This window comes from Botrytis byssoidea (genome assembly GCF_014898295.1).
Source record: "Botrytis byssoidea strain MUCL 94 chromosome Unknown BBYS_009, whole genome shotgun sequence".
Lineage (NCBI taxonomy): Eukaryota > Fungi > Ascomycota > Leotiomycetes > Helotiales > Sclerotiniaceae > Botrytis > Botrytis byssoidea.
In genome coordinates, this window is record NW_024065850.1 from 465,989 (window position 1) to 468,932 (window position 2,944).

Sequence of the window (2,944 nt, forward strand, 5' to 3'; positions counted from 1 at the left end):
AGTTCAGAACAAGTTAATACTCTCGTATAGTATTATAACAGATATCTGCATGATAAAGGTTGAGTTTCTGGTTGTGTTCTAAGTTTGTAGAAGTAATTCAGTTTATTGATAGGGCATCTTTCGATAGGCAATCTCATGCGGCTAGAGGGATGTAGAGTGTGTTTGAGTCAAGGGAACAATTCCCAAATACGATCTGGCAGAGTAGAATACCTAGGATAGAGAATGGAAGTAGTGACTAAGAGTCTTTTACTACTGCTGGGTAGTTGCGCGCAGGGTTTACACTACTTTGAGAATGTTGAGTAGCTTTGGAAGCTTTGAGTAAGACTTTAGCTCTCGACAGCCTCTAGATCTGAGTAGATGAGTGAGATGAAATGCATTAGAGAGTCGTAGGTAGTGTCATACGTTTAGGTAAGTCTCAGGGTGTTGGCAGTAATTGCTGAAGGTCTAGCCGATTGTGCTAGCAGATTCTCGTGAGCCTAGTAGCTTCGCAGATGCAAGGCGAGGTTTTGTGTATGATACTAGTACTCAGGGCTATCTAATGGAACTCATCAGAATGGTAGATATAACAAAGAATGTAGTATCATAGAATTGTCTAGAATTCATGTTCGAGCATAGCGCATGCCTTTTAGATATTTTTGTGCGGTGGTAGCCAAGTAGGCGATTCTTGAGTAGGATAAAAAATCCTTCCAGAGAGAAACAGCTGCCCGACAGCTAGCTGGCTAGGGTGATTACGAGAATAGCCAGGTGAAACTTTCTGGAGTCATGATCGTAAAGCCTTATATGCAACTCTTAGCTTGCTCGATGGAAGACAAGTATCAAAAGACAAAGAATTCAACTGCTGATCGTCTCTAGAAAGCTAAAGTACTTGAACTGGCATTATAAATTATTCAACGAGCCACCGACACAAAGTATCAGCTAATATTGTTTCTTATACGCTAGCTAGTCAACGAAGGATTGTATAACATGATAGTCTCATTCTGATAGAAAGGCCGAAGAAGGCTACGCTTCTTTCCCCAAGCTCCGTTCTCCTTCTACCTTGCTACACCCCCAGTCTCGCCTCGAAAGCTCCTGAATAGACAGCTTCCCAGCAACCAAAATCAGTCACAACACTCTCGCCTATATTCACTTCATAACAAAGCACCCAAATCGTATGTTACCCCGCACAACCACTTCCAGGATACAAAAGTCTTCCTCGCGCCCAACTTTCTCCAACTTTCTCCATCCCCAAACAACAATTTTCCAAATTCGCATCTTCATCAACCACGTTCATAGATCATCAAACATTGTACCTTGGTAAGCCATATCCCTTTCGCAAATCTTTGTTTGATCTACTCCTTCATTTCTATGACGCGAAACTTGGCCATTTTTCGATGTTTCCTTGGCCATTTTACGGTTTGATCTTGGTTAGCCTTGATGAAAGTTGATCAAAACCGATCTGTTCCACCTTATTCCTGTATGACAATCAACAGAATCCTCCTACGTGTGGGGATTTTGTCCGTTTATTATGTTTTTACTTGCACAGTCAAGTCAACAAAACGCACAAGGGCTTGTATATAATCAAGTCATCGCTATTGACGGTCATTTCTTGGGGATTCAAAGCACATAAATCATCTACATCTCATTGCTCATTCAAGTATCTTTATTCTTCAAAAATACGTTGTACATTCTCATGAACTCAAACATCCCAGTCTTGAGAATGGACAGAAGCTTCAAAAATATTGAAATCAAGACAATGCACAACAGCTTGGTGTACATTCAAGTGTTATGAATATACAAGAGCTTCTTCTACATTCAAGTCTCCACAATCTACAACTCTTCCTTGTACATTCAGACCGTCTCATATATTCAAAGCCTAATAATGTACAACTTATTGTCATGCATTACCTCACTAACAACGTCTAGCTACTACTTATACAATCAAACCATAACAATCACCAATTCCACTCGAAGCAATGTCCGCCGCCAATGAGACTCCCCAACTAGCTGCTGAAGCTGCACCAGCTGCCCCCACCGCTAAGGGAAAGATCAATGAGAAGTTCAAGGCTCCCAGCAATAAAACTTCGTCTGGCAAACAATGGACTCAAGCCGAAAAAGTATGATTCCTTCCCTAGCATCTGGCGAAAATGGCTAATTGAAATACAGGATGCAATAGTAGTCCAGATTCTCTTTCAAGCTGCTGGCAAGAGCTTTGTTCCTAACTTCAAGGCCATCAAGGCTCCGGGCCGCACCGAAAAGGCTGTCAGACACATTTGGGAAGCACTCAAGAAGTCTCATGCCAGTTTCAAGGAGGGAAATGGTACGTCTAGCTCATCTCTAGCTCGTAAATCATGGTTTTATCACTAATAAGTATCTTTAGCGAAGGGTGAAGGCGTCGCTAAAGGTAATTCAAAGAAGCGCAAGGCAGAGATTGAGGGTAAAAACGAAGGTATGTGGTCATATAATCCTAACGCTGTATCATCAACATACTAAGTAAGAACTGGCTTTCTAGGTGTTGCTAAGAAGAAGAAGAAGAACAAGGTAGCAAAGAAGACTGCCGCCGAGCTTGAGATTGAGGAGAACCTTAGCGACAACGCAATTTTTTACGATGACTCTGACAGCTTTGGCATTGCTTCGGAAGATCAGGCAGGTGCATTGTCGGACGACTACGCTTAAGTCAGGAGTTTGTTTCATAGAACCGGAGGGTTTCTAAGGATTAATGGAGGATATCCAAGGATTTGTGGTGTATTTGCATGGGTCAAGGGTTTATTCCTTGCTAATTTCAGGTACTACTGGAAAAATACCTTGGAATACTTCAGCTGAATGGATGAAAGTCTCTTTGTTTGCATGATATTGGTACCACGTAAATGCATGTAATCAGATTGTGAAAAGAGCATGCTTAAACTAATACTTGTCTAAAGGCCTATGATACTCTTGAAAATGGGCAGTTTCATCTAATCACAGGAGG

General features: G+C 41.6%; 1 protein-coding gene across 1 annotated transcript; it reads left to right on the forward strand.

The window, feature by feature from the left end:
• Positions 1-1,952: 1,952 nt before the first annotated feature.
• Positions 1,953-2,652, forward strand: EAE97_005285 (uncharacterized protein; the record flags this gene model as incomplete). Its single annotated transcript, XM_038875797.1, has 4 exons — positions 1,953-2,093; positions 2,143-2,296; positions 2,357-2,425; positions 2,489-2,652. The coding sequence occupies 4 exons, from the start codon at positions 1,953-1,955 to the stop codon at positions 2,650-2,652; spliced, it is 528 nt and encodes a 175-aa protein (XP_038733134.1).
• Between the last annotated feature and the right edge of the window lie 292 nt (positions 2,653-2,944).